At 39.4% G+C, this 21,183-nt stretch overlaps 1 protein-coding gene across 1 annotated transcript in view; it reads left to right on the top strand.

Annotated features, from left to right (window-relative positions):
• The first annotated feature begins 12,198 nt into the window (after positions 1–12,198).
• Positions 12,199–21,183, top strand: part of AUH (AU RNA binding methylglutaconyl-CoA hydratase) — a 112,537-nt gene continuing 103,552 nt past the window's right edge. Inside the window, exons 1-2 of the mRNA XM_042866121.1 lie at positions 12,199–12,262; positions 13,627–13,890. Of these exons, the coding sequence (XP_042722055.1) occupies positions 12,199–12,262; positions 13,627–13,890 (328 nt within the window). The remainder of the gene's footprint in view (positions 12,263–13,626; positions 13,891–21,183) is intronic.

Here is a 21,183-nt window from a genome sequence, read left to right as displayed (position 1 = left end):
AGAAATTGACTGTGCATCCTGTAAGGGTCTTCTCTCTGGCATCAGAGATGCACAGTAGGCCAGGAAAATGTGATCAATGTGAAATGAGGAAGCAGAAATGATATTTGTGGTTAGCTGGATGTTTTGTTGTTAAACAAAAATTAAAGCAAATGGGATTTTGCAGGAGCCTGTGCCTAGTTTCATCTTAGATTTCTGATATAAGGAAAAATCCTTTTTCAGTGAGGGTGACAAGGCACTGGAACAATTTTCCCAGAGAGGTGGTGGAAGTCCTGTCCCTAGAGACATTCAAGGCCAGGCTTGGCCAGGCTCTGAGCAATCTGAACTAGCTGTGCATGCCCCTGTTCATTACAGGAGAGTTGGACAAGATGACTTTTAAACATTCCTTCCAACTCTAAGGATTCTATGATTCTATGATTCTTTTTATGGATACTTTCAAATCAACATTAATCAAACTTGAAAAAATGGGAGAGAATTTGTTACAGGGACATGAAAAGATGGTTATCAAATTGAGGATCAAAAGATTAGAAGAAAGGAGTTTGATTAAATGAAAATAAGACAAGGAAAGGAACACAGAAGACCTTCAAGTACATAAAATACAGTTACAAAGAATAAGATACTGATTTAGGAGAGATGAGAATTAAGAAGCTTAAACAACAACAATAAAAATTAGTATTGTACATTCAGAAAAACACAGGAAAGGTTAAGAAGCGCTAGACCAGACTATTTTCAAAGTGTACAAGGTCTCCACTGTTGGAAATTTAAGAGAAGCTTAGACAAGGATCTGCTAGGTTGTTATTTTCCTGGGAAAGAGGACAAATAATGCATCCATGAAGCTCAGGTAGCTCACCTTTACACACTTCTGTAATCTGTCTCAGTCCCAGTTACCCATCTTAGCAAATGTCCTCTTCTGTAGAAGTCATTGTATATAAAAATAAGCCAGTATTTTCAATATACTTGGGAATAATGCTGATAAGATCAATGTCCTATGAGTACTATCAAAGAATCATTGCTTAGATAAACAGCAAGGAACTCATGTACTTATAACTATGCAAACTTTCTTTCCCCACTAACAGAAATCTGAAACAGTACAGGCTCAGCTATATGAGGGTTGGCCATTGACAACACCACAGCAAAGTAGATATGCTGCAGATGCCCTGGGCCCATGACCCATGATGAGGGAGCCACTTCCCGACTCCTTACTAAGAAGGAGTTAGAGAGTTGTGTTGTGATTTCCTGTCTGGCTTTCTCTATAGGTCTTAATGTTGCAGACATATTTTATTTTTATTCCTCTCTCCCTTCCATCTCATCAAATCTTTTATTTACTAGAGCTTATCACCACAGTTACAAATAAAAGCTTGCAGAATGAAGTTGTACTGGATGATGTTTTATAGTCTAACACATAAAATTCATTCTGGGTCTGTCTTCAGCCACTGACAAAAACTTACTGTTCCCTAGTAATGCATGAAAATGTCAGGCAGTGGCTTAGCTACTTCTGTTCCATGAGTGCTTTCTGAAATACCACTCTATTTAAAAACTACATGTCTATAATTATCACACTTCTTGGAGGCATTATTTCACTTATAAATTATTTTCATTATCTTTTGGAGTTGCTGTCTTGACCTATATCAGATTCTTACCTAATTAATACTTTATTACCTCATCAATTCCTTTTTGAAATGTCAAGTTATTACTACTATTATTTTATTGCATAACACTAAGTATAATATTGCTAAGAAGACCCAAATCTCTTATGAAAGAACTCTATGTCACTGGGCAAAAAGTTGCATTCATATCAAACTAGGAACTCAATTTAGCCCAAAAATGCAGACAAACAGAAAAAAAATGGTCACACATTTGAGAGCTGTAAGAGGTGTTACTTCACATTTATAATGCAAAGTCACACAACAAATAGGTTTTTGAAACTTGTTAGCTATACTGCTAGTAAAAGAAGTATGTAAAAATTACTTCTGGAAAAAGTAATTCTTAGAAAATTCCTTTGACTACTCATTTTTTTCTTTGAGACTTTTTTTCCTACTTGATTTCAGACAATGAATCACAGACATTACAGTTGAAAAGATCCACTTACTTGAACTGTGTGTATAACACCAATGCACGAGAATGTATTTTTCAATATTTTCCAGCATAATCTAAAAATTCTTTAATAGATTTCTAGTTCATATTGTAGTATATAATTTGCTTGTTTTCCATGATGCGGTTTAAATATAACTTTTTTCTTTCTGATGGTATCTTGTACCACTGTAAAATAGATCTGACTAGACTAAATATCATTATTTTCCTTGCAGTTATTAAATTTGTCACTCATTTTCTGTTACCTGATCCACAAAAAGCACGGCCTTCTTAGGGTGAGGAACTGAAACCTTCTCAAAAGAAGACCCTTTGGGGTACTCAGATTAAAGCAGTAAAAATACTTGGTTGGTTTCAAATGCAGGGGATTGGTGCTGCATTGTTTCTTCCTAGTAACAAAGCTTATGAAAAACATTTAATTTAGCATGAAGATAGAGGTAGCAGAAAATATCGTCAGAATTCTCATTCCCTTCCCTTCCCTTCCCTTTTTTCTTTTCCCAAAACTCTGTTTTGCCTTCCATTTGCCAAGCAAAAAGTATTGCTTACTTTGGAAGCATTTGGAAACCTCTGAGTGAATAAAACAAAATAATTTGGTAGCATTATAGCATAATAGAAACTTTACCCAACAATGTTCAGGCATAACTGGAGAATTGAATCTGAGCATGCTATGAAACCATTTAAGGAAAAAAAATGCATTTGTAAATGCATATCACTTTACTTGTGTAATTTGTCATTAGGAAGAAAAAAACAAATATGTAGGTCAGAAGTGAAAGTTTAATTTTGCAGGAAGTCCTTTCCTGTACTTCTACCAATTAATAGAACAGAAAATTGCAGATCTTACAATCTCTTTTGGTATTTTTCTTGGCAGGGATGAAAAAATATCCACTCCACTGCACTAAAAGTCTTGCAGTTGCTGAGATCATATGGCATTTATTTCTTTCTGTTTGACCTCATGGGAACCCTGTTACATATGATTCTGGTACACAAGGTTTTCTTAGAGAAACATAGTAAAGGGAAGAACAAAATCAGCTATCCAATCCCTGGGAAAATTTACAACTCTTTTATGAAAGACAAGCTCAGCATTACAGAGAATTAATTGATTTTGCACCTTATTTCTTAAAAAAACTTCCATGACATGGGTTTGGATAGCTTAAGTAGAGACTCTAATTTTCCTTCTTTTCTTGCTTCCATCCTTAATATCTCTTAGCACCTCAAACCAAGGGATTTTTCCCTCATTTATCTTTAAGGTCAGGCTAACTTTCCCAGTGAGACATGACCCATTCTGACTCATACAATGTAACTCACATTTCTATGGAGAATTTTGTGCAGCCATATGAACTTGTTAATTTAGGACAGCTCATTGCTCCACTGATGGGGGAAAAAAAGTAGCTATGCATGATGTTAGCATTTTGCTTTATTTGTTAAATTAACAATATATAAATATAGCTTTAAAAGTGGCTTCTAAAAAAGCAGAGGAAAAAAAATCGTAAATAGTTGCACAAGTTTAACTCCTGCTATGGCACTGCTTCAATAGGATCACGTGGCACCACTTTTATATGGAACATACCCGTCTTTTCATGCAGACCATATCTAAGCTGTCAGCCCTCCAAGATGGAATTACTGTAACTTATCCAGTTTACAGGACTTCTCACAGAAAGTGGAAAGTTAGAACTTGACATTTTTGTGCTGCCACTGAGAAAGTGTAATTCTCTGTAGCTAGGCATGAAGATGACGCATAATGCTAGCTAGCAATTTTTTTTCCAAGACAATGCATTTCCTGCAAGGGCGATCATAGGACTGGGACACTCTAGTTCAAACTTAGCCAGAGCCTGAGGCAGGCATTCAGTGCAACAAATTTTAGCCTGAATGGCTACATTTATTGCAATTGTAAATCGATTTATGTTGTGGGTGGGTGAACAAATTTAAACTGCATCTGACTGTAATATGAAATAGTTTTTTGCTTTTGCCCTTCAGATATGGAAAAAAGGAACAATGGTGGCTCTGGAGTGAATAGCCCTCTGCTGAAGGCAGCCTCCAAGTAGTTAAACGAGTCTAATCTATTCTGCATCCCACACACAGAAATCCTTCTACATTTAATGAAGTGCTGACTGAAATAAGTTTATGCCTGCCTTCCAATTAGATACTAATAAGCTAATCTCAGGAAGTATAAACCCTTTCTTATTACAGATATGGAATAGGTAACCTAAAAGCAACCCGAGTGCTCAACTTTATAATCTTGTCAAGATTTCATTTTTATTAGAAGAAAAACCTTTATTTTTAACATCCTGTCCCAACTCATATTTTTTTAAGTCAGCGTGATTTTTCCATTGATTCCAATAGGTTTTGGATTAGGGTTTTAGATGTGCAGCTATTGCTAAAACAGGGTGCATATTCAAATATTTTACAAATTTAACAAGAAGAGGTTTATAAATAATCTTCTACAACAGCCTAACCCAGAAGACAGAACAAAAGGCAAGGAGATATCTATTCCTTTTTTTTTTTTTAGATCTCCCAGGTCATATGTCAGCAATGGGTTTCCACCTGCTCTGGTCTAGCTGCACATTCCAGCTACATTCCTGTCTCCTTGTGTAGGTAACATCTGTGCATACTCCATTTGTCCCTCTGCACATCTTTTATTAAGTATAATGGCATGAACCATCTTTCATGTAAGCACAGTGGCATTTGTTACTCTATAAAAGTGTTACACTTGCTAATATTCTCAGTCAAAAAAAGGTAACTTCACTCCTGTTTTTTTTCAGAAAGTGAGCTGAGTAATATGATGGCGTGGGATACCTGTTCTCTGCTGCTTTCCTGCCTACATGTGCTATGAGAAAAGTTGGAGTCTTAAGAATGGGATATTCAAAAAGCATGATGGTAGCAAATATTCTAAGCCACCCAATGGGAAATTCTCAGGACAACAGTTTCTTTTTTATTTGTTTATCCTTTTCATAAGGCTCTCTAGTGTTGTAATTACAAAAGTAAATGCCTTGCTACGTAGTGGGACTTTCACAAATGTATTTGTAAGCTTGCTGTACTACTTCACCTCTTTCTTTTCCGAATAAAATACTCTGTCTTAAATAGAATCATAGGATCACAGTATCAACTGAGATGGAAGGAACCTTTAAAATCATCCACTTCCAAAGTCCTGCCAAGGGCAGGATCGCCATCCATTAGATCAGGCTACTCAGAACCCCATCCAACTTGGCCTTTAATGGGGCATCCAGAGCTTCACTGGGTAGCCTGTGCCAGTGCCTCATTACTGTTTGTGTAAATAATTTCTTCATAAGTTCTAACCTAAATCACTCCTCTTTTAGTGTGAAATTATTCCCCCTTGTCCTATCACTATCAGCCCACGTAAAAAAGTTCATCCACCTCCCATTCATTAATTCCCTTTATGTACTGAAAAGCTGCAATGAGGTCTCCTTAGAGCCTTCTCTTCTTCAAGCTGAACAAGCCCATCTCCCTCAGCATTTCTTCATAGGAGAGGTGCTCCAGCCCTCTGATCATCTTCTTTGCTCTCCTTTGGACTTGCTCCTACATCTCCAAACTTTTTCCTGCTGGGGGCCCCAGGCCTAGATGCAATACTCCAGATGAGGCCTCACAATGGCAGAGTAGCAGGTGACAATCACCTCCCTTTCCCTACTGACCACTCCTCTTTTAATGCAGCCCAGGATGCTGTTGGCCTTTGGGCTGCAAAAGCACAGTGCTAGCTTGCATCAAAATTTTCCTTTGCTAGGACTTCCAAGTCCTCCGCAAGGCTCCTCTCAAGGAATTCATCTCTTGGCCTGCACTCATATCTGGGATTGCTGTGCAACAGCAATCTTTGCCTTATTGAGCCTGAAGTTCACATGGACGCATTTAAAAGCCATTTGAATTGCACTCCTTCCTTCTCTTGTTTCAACTGCAACACTGTCATCAGCAGACTTGCTGAGGCATTTTTTTTCTCCTAGATGCACTGTATCTACTAATCTGGGGGATCACAACATACATCTAGTGAGATGTGTGTCTTACACTAAAAATGACTAAAGAGATGACAAATCTGATCTCAGCAAAAGGTTGTTTGTGAACATGACAGTCATCTGAATAAATCTTTAAACAGTACTTAATTATTAATTAACTGTCCCAGTAATTACTATAGACTATATGTATCACCTCTTAATAAAAGTTTATTCTCCTACTCTTTTCATTAAGAAAATCTTTTTTTCCCTTCACCTTGTCCACTGTGGTGGCCATTTTGTGTCCTGTTTTGGTAGATAAGACAGTTTAAAAGCTTAGAAAGCTTCACTTTATGACACACTTCTGTATGTGTTTTACACACAATTCTAAAAACATTTATGTTTCTGTAGTTGAAAGAGAAAAAAAATCAGGATTTTCTTCTAGCAGATTTAAATAATAAATTGCCTTACTGTTTGTACATCCTTTCTCCTTCATGCTTATTACCAGGATTTTGCTATTTGAATAATGGTTTCTGTCTTCTCAAGCCCTGTTTTTTTTTATATCTGATTCTCTCATGAAGTTCTAACTGAATTTGTGACACCAGAGATTTCTACAGCAACAAGCAGATGCTTGAAACATGAACTATGATGAATTCAACAGAAGATTAAGTAAAAGGAAAACAAATATATCAGTAAGCAAGCCTTTATTAAAGCACAACTGTGTTCAGTTTAAAAGGCAGAGAGAGGAATACAAAAGCCAAATACAGTTACATTTTTTAATATTACATTTCTCTGTAATGGTCCATACATTTTGGTTATTTATTTCAAATGTTCACAATATTTGATGTAACATTTGTGGCACTCAGACTTTGACAAAAGTTACAGGTGTTCATTAGACTTGCTCATATATATCTAATGTAAGATGATTTTCATGACTACATGCAGTAGTAAATGAGCTTAGCAGAGGCAGCAGGCTCTCAGACCTCTGAAAAATCACACAGCATTTCACACTGCATTTTGAAAAACTAGCTGTTGGAACCATTGGGAAGTATGGCTGTACAATTATTTGTTTTAGAATGCCATTTATGTTAAGAAATGTCATTGGCTTAATGTGTCAAGAGTCGTAAAACCCATTTTTAAAAAATACTTTCAGTCTAGCACAATCTAATTCATATAATGACAAAAATATATGTGAAAAAAATTTTCTGTGACATTCTCTTAAGTTGTATTCTGTTATTATGATGTCTTAATTACAACACAGACAAACGCATGTGGATTTCTGTTGGGCCAAATTTCTATTGCACACCTTATAGCTTTAGAGTTTGTTGGTTGGTTAGAAGACTAAGAACCTCATCCCAAGGTCAAAGCAGATCCTGGTAACTTTTTCAGAGGTTCCATCTTTTTCCCACCTTATTAAGTGGTCACACAGAGACAGAGGACCTAGATTCTGTAGTGACATCCAGGTTACAAAGAAAACTACAAAAGCTTTATTCTAAGGAAACCACGGAATTCCTTCATGCTCTTATGCAGTGGTTACTGGAAAGACTGTCCAATGTATTTCTGTTCTGCTCATGATGCAGGAATCCCACATATTGTGGAATGCCATCTTTGAGCTTCACTGGCAGACAGTGTAGGGTGAGGGAAGAGAAGGATGCCAAGGATACTTCTTATCAGTTGCAACAAATAGCAATCTTGACATGATGACTGGATATGTGGATTAACAATAGCACCATGTACCATGCCACCACACTTGATGATAATGAAGTTGTATTTATGGTTTACTAGCTTTTCTGAACATCTTTGGAACCTCTTCCTGCAAGCAGTTTTAAATTATTGCTTCAGAACATGGAAACACTGCATTGCTGTTCATACTTTCCACTTATTGTTGGACTGCATGAATCACGGAAAAATTGCAAGTTTAAAGAACTCTACTGAAGGAGCAGACCACAGTCTTAGAGTTTTTTCAGGTATATTGTTGAAAGAGCACAAATAGTACAAAATTTTTCAAGCCATTTCTGTAATAGAAGGCTGCAGACTCATCAGCCTTACATTCTGGCTTAGACTTAAAAACATTTTTTTATTAAACATTATTTATTTTTATTTTTTTAAGTCTTTCACTTTGAGAAGCTGCTCACATACCTACGCCTTTCTTACCAGCTGCAGCCAGTGCTGAGAAGAGTGAGTACAATGTTTTCCACTTAAGAGGTAAAACATACTTTATGAAGCATAAGGCAACTGAAATATAGCTTTAACATTCAGACATGAAGTGACATACACAAAAAAGATACTCTCCAGAAAATAACTGTTGACTGTGATTCTGAAGAGAAGTTATTTTTTGTATATTATTTTTCCTGATGCTTGATTTTCACAAATTGCAAAAAATGGCTCTGGGATGGTATTTTAATTTTGGGGATATACAACTATACGTCTCTAAAGAATGTTAAGAAATCTGAACTCTGAAAATTGCTGTCTTGGAAACAGCTGTTTGCTGCCACTGGTAAATAGCTCTGTATTTTGTCTGTTCATGGTAAAAAAAAAATATATACTAGCCACTTAGTATTTATTTTTCTTTTATTTTCACATGCAGATGCTAGGTTCCATCCTCTTGATCTTACAAGGAAAAATGGCTAATATTGGGAAGTATGAATAGTAAAAGAGTTAAGAGGAAGCAATTTTTACAAAACATAAGAGTCCTTAGCCTATGTAGATCCCAGTTCATCTGCTCCTGTATCCATGCATGACATAGAATCTTTGCCCATTTAACCTTTTGCTCTATCCTGGAAATTAAAGTCGTAAGGTGATTCAAATTCTTTAACATAAAAAGAGCTCTTACATGTGAGAGAATAAGCTGAAAATGCTCACTCAGCTTATCAGACTGTCTTAATTGCATTAGTATGCAGAAAGGAAAGAATGTAAGAAAACATATTTCAGATTAGAATGTAAAAGATAACCTACTCTAATGAAACTATATAAAGCATCAAAAAAGCCCCTAGTGCTTTCCCCTTACACTAAATATAGTGTAAGAATGAATATGATGCATTACTTACGAAGAATGAAATACAGTCAGTAGATCTCTCTACAACATATTGTGAATCATAAAAGACTAAAAAGGAAAAGCGAACAGCATAAATACACTTTATGTCATAGCACTTCAACATTTATTTTCAGAGTTGTTTGTACATGTGGAGTATTTTTAAAGCAGCAACTATGCAGCTTTTTGCAAAAAGGTAAATATCTTACACTTCATATGTTACCTACAGACTTTCCACAGTAAACTCAGTTATTGCCTTTAGACATAAACCACCTCAGAAAACAAGAAAAAGAAATTTGCGGAACAGAAGGGAAATTAATTATGCCATTCAGAAACATAATATACAGCTCAAATCCTTGCCTGCTCGTGAGCATTAATGAAGAACTACATCAGACAGTCTATAAGGCGCTGATTTTTTTCTATAACATTTTCTAATGACCATAAACGATCAGGTTTCTCTTAGATCCCATTATGAAGTCAAATTTCATGGCAAATGCACTGTCTTTAAACAGTGTAGATATTCTTAAGATTTTTTTTTCCCATTAGAAATAGCATCACATCAGGAAACAAATAATATAATATTTTTCACCTCTTGATTGCAGTGCTGCTACTAATTTTTGTTTCACTGAGATGTCCATCATTACTTCAATTTTTTTAAAACAAAATATTTTTCACATGGTTTTCATCAAATGTTACTTTGAAGGAAAATCTCACCAGTAAGTTAGTAAATCTTTGTTGTCCTTATCCAAGCTAACACTTAACTCTGTTTCAATCTTCTAGATACTGTATAGTAGGTAAGGTTGGTCCACCATCTCTTTAGCAGGGGCTCACATAGCTTTTTACTGGATATAAAAATTGGGAAATTCACCTTTTACAAGAGTTTCATATCAACCTTCCTAAAGTAAACATAAATTACACTAGCATCGTTCTAGTTTGCTTTCTGTGCTTCAAGTTAAGCTTTCACTTGCATGCTGTTAGAGCTTGTACTTTGCTGCCAAAGCGAAGACCCTCCAAGATACAGTTAATGGTTGTGCAAGTCTTGGAGTTCCTCAAAAGTATATAAAGGTGAAAGATGAGTACGGCTTCATATAAAGGGTCATCTAGAAGCTTGCAGAAAACACATGACTTTAACAGTACTTACACATAGCTGGGAAAGGTACATTCACCATAAGAAAAGTTTCTAGTGATGCTCTGGATGCAGTTTGCCTGCATGCATCAGTTAGTTAATGAAGTAAGCAAATGTCTGCTCTGCTGAGCTACAGTAAAATTGAAAGTTTTTACTTTTCCTTTTTTTTTTTTTTTTTTTTTTTTTTGTCAAATGGAGACAAACTTAAAGACATACAAATAGGCTCAATTTTTAGGAAGCTCTGCTTATGTAAATTCTGTTTCCACTATCTCTGCTTGTACTCAGCCCTATAGAAATAAATATTTTTTTTTTCATGTTCTTTGAGGATAAGCTGTGTGCCTTGCCCTAGAAAACATTCTGAACATTTTCTTTATTAAATGTCCACCACATTCTGTTGAAAGTACTTAGGGCCTTTCTTAGGCTCTGATCTGCCAACAACAAAAAGCTTTTAACAAGTTAAAATTCAAGATTGGAAATGCTGTGAAGTATGCTAACTGGACAACATAATAAACAGTAAAATTCTGTCATTAAAAGCAAATAAGTCAAAATTAGAAGAGAAAAAATCTCCTCGTAGCAGATGCATATAACCTTTATAAACCACTTAGAAAACAAGTAGCTAATAGATTGCACTCTGAAATATCAAGTGATTTTACAGAGACAATTAATTTACAACATGCAAGAAAAACATGTGATTTGCCTTGAAAAGCATGCATTGGTCATCTGCTTTTCTCCTAAAACATATTCCTTTCACTCTTGCAATGCAACAGTTTCAACCCAGGGAAAATGAAACTATTTGTTACACCTTATCTATACACAAAGTATAAGAAAATCAAAGACGCTTGCAACTAGCCCAGATTCATTTTCCTCCACCCTTTTCCTGCTTTACTATACATATTATTTGCCCTTTTTCATTGTTACCTGTAAATTTGCATATTAATATAAATACACATGCAATTATTTCTCCTGTCTCATTTCAAATAATCTATCATTATTCTTAATAATAGCAAACACCTAACTGAACATGCATAACGACTTTCCCATTCCATGGTATCTAATTTAGATCTGAAGTTTAGAGGCCACATTCTTCCATTATCCTTAATTAAGTGAGAGAATCATGGCAGAAGGCCTGCACTGAAGTGTGAGGAATTACAGTTGGAAGAAACTTCTCACTGCTAACGATGTAGGCAGTTTCCCAATTTCTGGGCCTATATGCTGTTTTCAAGTAAAAGCTGTGTGTGAAACTAAGAAGGGCCTGCATATTTCAGTCTCTGCTGCACACTGTGAGAACCCACAACCTGATATGAATGGGTTTTCCAAGGAAATTCCAAATACAAAATAGAGGAGGACCATCTAGGCTTTTTTGTTCATATGTTTTTCTCCCAGATTAGCTTACGACTGAGGACCATATTACAAGTAATAGCTGAATGCAGAGAACTGCTGTTTTCTGTTTATATTGATCTTATTTTCTTTCACGTTAACATTGCTTCTCTATACATAAGGGATGCTGAGTCAAGATTCACACATTTTTTGCTCTATCAATTTATTTTACCCATCGCCAAGCACCAATGTTTGGATTTCTGTGTAAAGAAGTGAACAGGTCACCAAACAATGTCATATGTAATTAGGCAGCTACTTAACAGTTTTCATTTTGTTGCTCTAGTTTTTTTGTTTTTTTCTTATTTGTATATATGATTTACATAACAATCTGCATCTCAGTACTCTCCCTCTGTAATTAAATGTGCTTTCTATGTCCTACTTCAACTGTAGAGCTGTTTTGGTAGAACTAAGCTACAGGGTAAAAACGAGAAACAAACAGACAAAAAAACCAACAACAACAACAACAACAAAAAACAGAACAGGGAACCAAAATATGGACAATTTTTCTTCCATCCAAGAAGCATTCCACCATGCTTGAATGGCAGTGCAATGGGAGAAACTGAATATACAGTATTGAAAAATGCACTCTACTACTTAACTACCACAATAAAACATATTTATGTATCATGAAGTTTTATGCGTTAATGCAGAGACACAGTTCAAAGAACAGAATGACTTTAGCAGCCATCTCTGTGTCTGCTGCTGCTAGTAATTTGAGTTTGATTTGTTTAAAAAAATTGACTTGGTGGAGTGCAAAAAGTCTTCAGGAGGGTTTTTTTTTTTTTAATGTTACAATGGTAGCTATACTGTATTACTACTGCATTACTAATTTTCTTAACAATTCTGCTTTTAAAAAAATGCTGTAGAGGCCATTGGAAATTAGATGTCTATCTGAATGTAAACATGCTCTAGCAATGCAGACATGAGAAACTGCAGAAAAAGTCAGTAAAAATTAAATATTTTTCCTTTCGTATGCTAAAAAAATATAATAAAAAGTGAAAATGTAAAAGTACTTAGAAAATTATTTGAGTTCTAATAATGACTGTGGATGTTTGTACACCAGACATGAGGCTGTTAGGCATGATTCCATATGCTGTCCTCTCTTCAAGAAAGCACTTCTGAAACCTTGAGCCAAGTAGTGTGGGAACCACTGCACATAACAGCTGAGCAGAGAAAATGCATCTGCCTTTGGCTTCAAAGCAATGATGGTAAGGCAGTGAGTCCAGTTCTGTTTTTACTGTCTTTTTATCTCAGCTGATGTCTTTCAGAATAGTGCTGCCTTTTTGCTTCCATATACATAACTGGGTACTATCTTTCAGAATTTAATCTCATAAAAATATAACATTCCTCATCTGCGAACGAAGCTTCCAGGATAGTAATTCACTATTCCTTTTGTGTCCTTTTGTACTGCCCGCAGGAGTGGAACAGGATGCTAATCACAAGCTACATTCCTGTTTAAATAGTAAAACATAATCAATGGAAGGTGATAGTCTCTTTTCCCCTCGTTCATCCTTCACAGCGTTCTGCCAGAATAAACAGGTCATTATCTTTAGGCTTCCCTCCCTCCAGAAGGAAGGCAGTGGAGGCCCTGCTAAGCAACTTGGCACAGAAGGAACGCAGAAGCGAGTTAGCAAAAGTGACAGCTGGGGCCTCCCCATCTTGCTTTCCCCCTCAGTCAGGAACACCAACTTCTACAACTCTTAAAGATAAAAGGTGTGCCCAAAGCCTTTGTATTCAGTTTTCAAGTTCCCTCAGTGCCACATGCACAGGATTACGGTACACCTCCAGAGACAGCGACTCCACCACTTCCCTGCGCCTCACCACCCCTGAGAAGAAAGCTTCCTAATACCCAGCCTCGGGGTAGGAAGCCAAACTTCTCAGCTTCAGGAGCCTCGTTGCTGCTCCAAGCACCGCAGCTCAGGTAGGGGTCCGCGGCACCCCAGACCCGCACAGCCGAGACGCGGAGCCCCGACGCCGCTCTGTCAGCCCTTGGGCACGCGAAGGCCCGTGACGAGCGCGGTCCTCGCGCCTTGGCGGCGGAGGGGCGGGAGCTGGCGGCGTCCCTTGCGTAGAGCCGCCGGTCACGTGGGTTCGGGAGCGAGGCTGGCGGCTGAGGGGCGCAGGCGGCAGTATGGCGGCGGCGCTGGGTGGCTTGGGCCTCTTGCACGGCCGGTTCAGGCTAGCCGCCGCGGCCGCTGCCACCTCCTCCACCCTCGGCCCCCGGGCTCCGGTGCGAGGAGGCGCCGCCGCTTTTCCCTCAGCCGGGAGGAGCTATGGATCGGAGGCGAAGGAGGAGGAGGAGCTGCGAGTGCGGTACCTGGATGAAGAGCACAAAGGTAACGAACGGGGAAAGCGCCGTCCGCTCCTCTGCGCGGCCCTACCGGCCCGGCCCGCGGCGCTCGGGCCTGTGAGCTGGGGTTACCCTGCGCGCCACCGGGGGCAGGTGGGAGGCGCCGCGCGGCGTTCTGCCGGCGGCGGATCCAGATCAGCCTCTTCATGCTGGTACTGCGGGGCCGCAGTTACTTGCAGGAATGGGTCAGCAGCCCTGCTGACTTTAATCGAAATACTCTCCTGGATGTATGTCTCCTCTGCTAGCCGCTTTGCTGGCAGAAAATGAAGTTTAGGGGTCGTCTCCTACAGTTAGCATCCCGCACCTGCTGTGTGCTTGTTTGTATGGGCAGACAGGGACAGAGAAGTTCCATCTGCTTTTTCTTGTGTGCAGCACTATTCTGTGATGTGTGTGTTTCTTTAGGTGGTTAGTAGGTCTTGGAAGAATCATGTGTTGAGATGCGAGATTCAGTTTATAACTTTGAAAACATCAACTCAGTTACATTAAACTTGGCACAGTTTTGGGCATGCACCTTTGAGTAGAGCATTCATATGTATGTATATATTTGTACATGTAAACTTTCAATTTTATCTTAGGATTAGAAGATACGTTTTTTAAGAGTCAGTAAGATTAATGATGTAATCTGATCCTGAAATCCACTTCTTATTGTTCTATTCCCTAGAGTTCCTTGAATACAATACTTATTTACTCCTATTTTCTCAACCAACTGAGGAACGGAGAATTGATTCCAAACAAATGTCTTAAGTTTAAACTTATTTTAAATTGAAGTGGAGGCAAGACAGGAGCAAAGAAGGCTTGGTAAAACGTTGGAAAGTTTTTTTGCTTGTACGTTCTGTGCATTATTCTTTCTGTGATGCTAGTGCACACCATCCTCCTCTTCCCATGCGACAAGTTAATCTGTGTGAGTTTACAGCATGTAGTACCTGTGCTCCATTAGGGTGCTAGTGCCATTTAAGCTCCAGTGTTCTTTATCGCTAATCTCTTAACATACTATTTCCTTCTCCAGCAGTTTCTTCCGGGTCTTTCCAAGTGGTACCCCAGCACCATTGCCCCTTCCATATTCTTCCACTTCATACTGCATATGGGGGCAGACCCTGTCTCTCTAACTACCTGTCAAGACGTAGACATGTTTATTTGTGCTGTTTTTCTGTTCTTGTATGTACCTGCTCTTTTTGAGTTGCTTAGAGGAAGATGTGTTGTCCCCAGTGCTGCTTGGGGAAGCAGAAAAACTGACCTTGAGCTGCCTCACACAGAGGTGCAAATCCTGTAGCACCAGATGAATCTTTCAGGCAAAGTAACAAACTGCTCTGCTCCATAACACTTTCAGGTGACTCATATACCACACTTTTTGGGGAGCTGTTAAACATATACTGAAATCAGACTATATGTGAAAAGGCAAATTATTGAATTTTTTATTTGAGACAAAAGAATACAAAAGATTTAATTTGAATGTGTTTGTAGAATGCTTATGTATTCTGAACAACATGTAAATCACATTACCTTTAGTATCAGTTTCCTATGAGTACAGATAAATATGGGTGCGTTATTATTTTTTAATTAGATGCATGTCTTTTATTTGTAATTGTATTTGATTATCGCTTCAAGGTCTGAAATTTATTAAAGCTATTGACATTTTAGAACTTCTAGCCAAGTTGCGTTAGCAAACCCATTACAAATTTGGATGAATTTAGGGCTATTAGTTCGATTAGTATATGTAAGGCAACGTTTTGTCATCATCAGTTAGAATGTTAATGTACATAGAATGTGCAGATCAATTATGGTCTCATTTGAAATAGTTCTTTCAGAGCTTGAAAGATTGGTAGTTAGCTGACAAAAAAGAAAACTATACTTTCTCTTCTATTTTTAAGTAAAAATGCTTGAGCAGCTGAGATATACTAATTTAATGGAGTGCAGGAAGATACGCAGAAGTGCTTAGAGATAAAATAGTAAAGGTGTACTTAGGATTTTGAAAATTGTTTAGTTACTTTTTAAAAATAATGCTCAATACATGTCTGTGTGATTTTATGATACACGTAAGTACTTAATGAAACTACAATCAATGGAAACAATTGGAATTATTCATGGTGCACTCAGTGTGGGTTCTTGTTTCCCTTGAGAAAATGCAGTAAATGGAGACAAGCAAAAAACCAACTTCTCTATTCTTTCTTCTGTCTCTCATTTCAGATTTTTTTTTTTAGTTATTTAATTTTGGATTGATGGTGTGTTTGCATATTACAAATAAATTATTTCTGTAAGTACTTTTTGTGTAGATCGAATTAATCTTTATTGGACAAATTACTAGTATGAATGCAGTCAGGACTTACAAGTAAATGAGTTACAACTAAATATTGAGTATGAATGTTGTTTTGAAAACTACAAAGTACATAATAGAGCAGATAAAATCATTAAAGCACAGTTTCCTTTGTACTGAGATAAACTGCATGTAATACAAGATGTAATTATTTTACTTAAATTGATTCACCCTGTTTTATTTAATGTAGAAGGAAATATGATCTCTCTCAGCAGTTTTAAATAATGATAGCATCATATGAATTTTGCTGTCTGTCTTGAAATACAAGAACCTTTTAATATTAACTATTTACTCATTAAAATGCCATATTTAATTACGTTGTGAAATGAGGACGCATCTGGGAATTTACAGGTATTTTGAAGCTATCATGCATATATGTGGGTCGCTCTGAAAGTAATTCCCCTTATTTCCCTGGAAACTAGAACAGATCTAAAAAGCACAAAGCACTGTTTGATAGAGGAAATTCTTGGCTACAGAGCACTGTTTTTCAACATAGTCAATACAGTGAGGTGTGCATCGTCTCCATTGATGAATGGGAGCCTGCATGCCATGTTCCAAGCGCCTTCTTTACATTTGCCTTTAAAAGTCAGACCAGTTAATTCTTGGAGTACTCTACCCCCTGACTTGGAAGTCTGAGATGGGGAGCAGAATAAAGCCCCATAGTCAGAGACCTACAATTCCAGCTGGACTGCCACACGTCCATGGGCCCAGATGTGATCCACATGAGGGAGTTGGCGGACGTGATTACCAGGCTGCTTTCCATTATCTGTTAGCAGTCTTGGTCATCTTGAGAGGTCACACAGAGCTGGAGACTTGCTGTTGTTACTCCCATCTACAAGAAGGGTTTTGAGGAGGATGCGGGGAACTGCAGGCATGTCAGGCTGACCTTGGTGTTAGAAAACATTATGGAGCAAATCATCTTGAGTGAGATCACACAGTATGTGCATGACAGCCAGGGGATCATGCCCAGCCAGCATGGGTTCATGAGAGGCAGGTCTTGCTTGACCAATCTCATCTCCTTGTATGATCTAATGACCCTCCTGGTGGATGACGGAAAGGCTGTTGACATAGTCTATCTAGACTTCTATCATGTTTCAGCCCAGTTTGACCTAGTTCTGTGATGGGAGGAAGGGACCCACAGACCCACGCCCCAGGGGAGAAAGAGAAAAAGGTAGGGAGGTGGGCCTAGATGGGGAAAAGAGTAGCAATGAGCTAATGAGAAAGCTTAATTTACTAAATACAATAGCGGAATGTGAGATGATTCAATATAATACAATATAATTGGAATTGAAGCTAATAAATAAAATAAAATGAGAGAGAGGGAGTTTTGAAAGCAAAGTCCTTACTGTAATGCTGTAGGCAAAATGACCAGGGAGCAGAGAGCAAAGGGAGCGAGAGGCAGTCTTGTGACTCCCAGTCATTTTTGTCTTTCCCCCCAAATGGAAAACAAAGGAATATAGTCTTCTGGGATTGTAGTTCTCTTCTGAGCCAAGATATGATCCACAGAACTCTTTAACACCCAGTACACTATATGATGTTACGATGTGGAATACCGATCAAAAATCATAAAACCATGACAGACTTCAGCAAAGCCTTTGACACTGTCTTCCACAGTATTCTCCTAGAGAAGCTGACAGCCCTGGCTTGTAGAAGTACACTCTTGGCTGGGTAAAGAACTGCCTGGAGGCCAGGCCCAGAGTGTGGTGGAAAATGGAATTAAATCCAGCTGGCAACTGGTCATGAGCAGTGTTCCTGAGGAGTCAGTACTGGGGCTTATTCTGTTTAATATCTTTATTGATGACTTGGACAGTGGGATTTAGTGCACCCTCAGCAAGTTTGTAGGTGACACCAAGCTGGGAGAAAGTGTCAATCTGTCTGGGGGTAAGAAGGCCCTTCAGAGGAATCTGGGCTGAGGCCAAAGCAGTGAAGTTCAACAAGACCAAGCGCCAGGTCTGCACTTTGGTCACAACGATGCCAGGCAACGCTACAGGCCTGGGAAGGAGTTGCTTGAAGACTGTACAGATGAAACGGATCTGGGGATATTGGTGGCTGCTCAGCTGAACATGAGCCAGCAGTATTCCCAGGTGGCCAAGAAAGCTAGTGGCATTCTGGCATGTATAAGAAGTCGTGCTGTTAGTAGGAACAGGGAAATGTAGCTCTGTACTCAGCACTGGTAAGTCTGCAACTTAAATACTGTTTTAAGTTTTGGTCCCTTCACTATCAGAAAGACTTGGAGGTCCTAGAGAAGAGCAGTGGAGCTGCTGAGGGACCTGGAACACATAACATAACACCTGTTTCATAGTATGTTTGGATCTGAGAGACAGGATGTCTCAGGAGTAGAGGCAAGCAAACTGTGCACTCAGAGCAGCACAGAGAGTTATGAATTTTATTTCACACACACACACACACACACACACACACACACAGGCATCTATTTTAGATTATGTCTCCGTGGCAAGCACAAACTCCATAAGCAGGTGAGTGTTACTTTCCGACCTTTGAGAGACAAGTGAATTGCTGAGTAGGAGAAAGAGAAGGAACATGCCTGTAGAAGATTCGAGAGGAGGTGTCAGAAGGATGTCCTCTGCTTCAAGGCATACTTTTCCTCTCTCTTGGATCCACCACAGCCTCTCTCCTGCTTTTGTTCTCTCCAAGGTCTACAACGTTTTCTCTACTTGCACGCTGCATCCACATGACTAGCATGTGATGCAGAGCTCAAGTGGAACACCTGCTTGCAAAACAAGGTAAACTAGCAAGGTCAGCTTCCTACCAAAACAAGATAAGTGGCTTTAGCTGCAAATGCTGCTTTCCTCAAAACTGTCATGCAGCCCATGATTCTAGTCACACAGTCATCTAGTCACGCTCTTTGTCAGATTACTTTGTTCCAATTCAGTATCATTCTTTGGCCAAGACCTTTTGGTTCCCAGATGCAGCGTTTTATCAAGAGCATCTGAGGGAACTTGAATTGTTTAATGTAGAGAAGAGGAGGCTCAGGGGAGACTTCATAGCTCTCTACAGCTGCCTGAAAGGAGGCTGTGGTAGAACAGGGGTTAGCCTCTTCTCCTACGAATCTAGTGATAGGATGAGAGGTTGTAGCCTCAAGTTCTGCCTGGGGAGATTAAGGTTGGTTGTCAGGAGAAGTTTCTTTTCTGAGAGAGTAGTCAGGTGTTGGAACAGGCTGCCCAGGGAGATGGTTGAGTCATCAAGAGCGGTAGATGTAGTCTACCTTGATTTTAGAAAAGCATTTGATACTGTCCCCCATGACATCCTTATAACAAAGCTGAGGAAGTGTGGGATAGAGGACAGTGAGGTGGGTTGAAAACTGGCTGACTGGCAGAGCACAGAGGGTCGTGGTTGGTGGTGCAGAGTCTGGCTGGAGACCTGTAACCAGTGGTGTCCCCCAGGGATCTGTGCTGGGTCTGATCTTATACAACCTTGATGAGGGGATAGTGGCCACCCTCAGCAAGTTTGCTGATGATACGAAGTTGGGAGGATTGGCTGACATGCCTGAAGGCTGTGCTGCCATTCAGCGAGACCTGGACAGGCTGGAGAGCTGGGCAGTAAGAAACTGGATGAGGTTCAACAAAAGCAATTGTGGAATCTTACACCTATGGGAGGAATAATTGCATGCACCAGTACAGGTTGCGGGATGAGCTGCTGGAGAGGAGCTCTGCAGAGATGGACCTGGGTGTCCTGGTGGACGACAGGTTGGCCATGAGCCAGCAGTGTGCCCTTGTGGCCAAAAAGGCCAATGGCATCCTGGGGTGCATTAAAAAGAGCATGTCCAGCAGGTCAAGGGAGGTGATCCTCCCCCTCTACTCTGCCCTGGTAAGGCCTCATCTGGAGTACTGCGTCCAGTTCTGGGCTCCCCAGTACAAAAAGACAGGGATCTCTTGGAAAGAGTCCAGCGGAGGGCCACAAAGATGGTGAAGGGCCTGGAGCATCTCTCCTATGAAGAAAGGCTAAGTGAGCTTTAGTCTTGAGAAAAGAAGACTGAGAGAGGACCAGATCCATGTCTATAAATATCTAAGGTGTGGGGGGCAGAGTGGTGAGGCCGGACTCTTTCAGTGCTGAGTGGAGACAGGACAAGGGAAACTGCAGCATAGGAAGTTCCGCACAAATGTGCGAAGGAACTTCTTTACAGTGAGGTGACGGAGCACTGGAACAGGCTGCCCAGGGAGGTGGTGGAGTCTCCTTCTCTGGAGATGTTCAAGACCTGCCTGGATGCCGACCTGTGCGACCTGCTGTAGGGAACCTGCTTTGGCAGGGGGTTGGACTCGATGATCTCTGGAGGTCCCTTCCAACCCCTACAATTTTGTGATTCTGTGATCATCCCTGAAGGTATTAAGGAAGTGTGTAGATGTGGTACTAAGGGACATGCTTTAGTGTGGAAATGTTGTTTGTAAGTGGACATTTGGACTGGATGATGTTGGAGGTCTTTTCCAAGCTTGATGATCCTGTGATTCTGTGAGTAGTAAACATCTGCACTAGTGGAGGTAACCCATTGTCACAACTCCTGAAATGCACCACCCACCACCTCACTGAGCTCACATCAACTGTTTGGACATTTGTTCAGCAAACACTGATAAATGTCAATAGGTGTTTTTCTTTTTTTCCCCCATGGAGGAATTCAGTGACATGCCTTTGCCTTATACACACTTCTACGTCATATGCCGCTTTGTCAGATTGCAGCTATGATACCATCTGTCACATGGCAACAAAATGTAATGGAATAATAGTGGGAAGGTTCAGCCTGTTCAGACATACCACCAACATCTGTTTCTAGTACTGTGGGCCAACTTAATGAAATACAATGCATTACTTTTGGAAGAATTCTTGTATGTATGTATGTGTATCCTTTTCTCACTAAAATACAATTTTGCTGTTTATTTTCACGTGACTTAATTATAATTCCTTTTTAACATTAAAAATTATGTCTCAGCTCTGGTAGTGAGAGTAGTATTCATT

Source organism: Lagopus leucura, unplaced genomic scaffold (genome assembly GCF_019238085.1).
Source record: "Lagopus leucura isolate 7727_CA_CO unplaced genomic scaffold, USGS_WTPT01 Super-Scaffold_810, whole genome shotgun sequence".
NCBI lineage: Eukaryota > Metazoa > Chordata > Aves > Galliformes > Phasianidae > Lagopus > Lagopus leucura.
Note: the sequence above shows the minus strand (reverse complement) of the source record. Positions and strands in the feature narration are given on the sequence as shown.